Source organism: Aplysia californica, unplaced genomic scaffold (assembly GCF_000002075.1).
Source record: "Aplysia californica isolate F4 #8 unplaced genomic scaffold, AplCal3.0 scaffold00290, whole genome shotgun sequence".
In the NCBI taxonomy this organism is placed as follows: Eukaryota; Metazoa; Mollusca; class Gastropoda; order Aplysiida; family Aplysiidae; genus Aplysia; species Aplysia californica.
The window spans coordinates 246,189-246,927 of NW_004797560.1; the positions used below are offsets into that span (position 1 = coordinate 246,189).

General features: G+C 47.2%; 1 protein-coding gene across 1 annotated transcript in view; it reads right to left on the minus strand.

The window, feature by feature from the left end:
- The window catches only part of LOC118477913 (putative uncharacterized protein DDB_G0271982), a gene marked incomplete at its 5' end in the record, with an annotated part of 9,705 nt that overhangs the window by 3,981 nt on the left and 4,985 nt on the right, over positions 1-739 (minus strand). Inside the window, one exon of the mRNA XM_035970581.1 lies at positions 261-331. Coding sequence (XP_035826474.1) covers positions 261-331 — 71 coding nt within the window. The remainder of the gene's footprint in view (positions 1-260; positions 332-739) is intronic.

The following is a 739-nucleotide window of genomic DNA, read 5'->3' on the forward strand; positions in this document are numbered from 1 at the left end:
TAAGGATGAATTTGACAGCGACAATGTTTCAAAATTAGAAAGGGAAGCAGTGATTATTTGATTATATAGACGCTTCGCCCCTGATCCCACCCCCGGGGGAGAGTAGGGTAGACAGGGTTGGATTAGACCGTTTCTCGGAATGTCAGTAAACAATCAATAGAGAGAGCTTTTGACACTCCGGTTCTGTGTCCGATCTCAATGGATACACGATCATTAAAAAACTATCACTCTAACTTTAACCTTCACCTGAATATCCTCACCCGAAAAGAAAGCAAAATTCCCTCAAGGAAAGCAAAAATATTTTCCCGCCAGCGAAAACACGAATATTCCTCTGGAAAAAAAAGACACGAAACAATCCCAAAACAGGAACTCCCCCAAAAAGCAAACGCCCGCGCCAAAAGCCGCCCCCCAAACAGGCTATTGTAGACGCAGGAATAAATAAGGTCAGAGAACCAGACCTTAACGTTAATCATTTATTGTTCCGTTTGCCGCGTCTGCTCACCCTCATGATGCCCAGACTTCTCCGAGTGAGCTCCCGGGTGAACGAAAACCCACTTTACAGTATACTTTGTCGGTGTCTTGTGGCGTCGGTGGCCTTGTGGTTAGGCTCTCGGACTCGCAACCGTAAGGTCGTGGGTTCGAATCCCGTCAAGGGCCCGACGTTGTGTCCTTGGGAAAGGCACTTTACACGAATTTTCCTCACTTCACCCAGGTGGGAATGGGTACCCGGCTATAGACA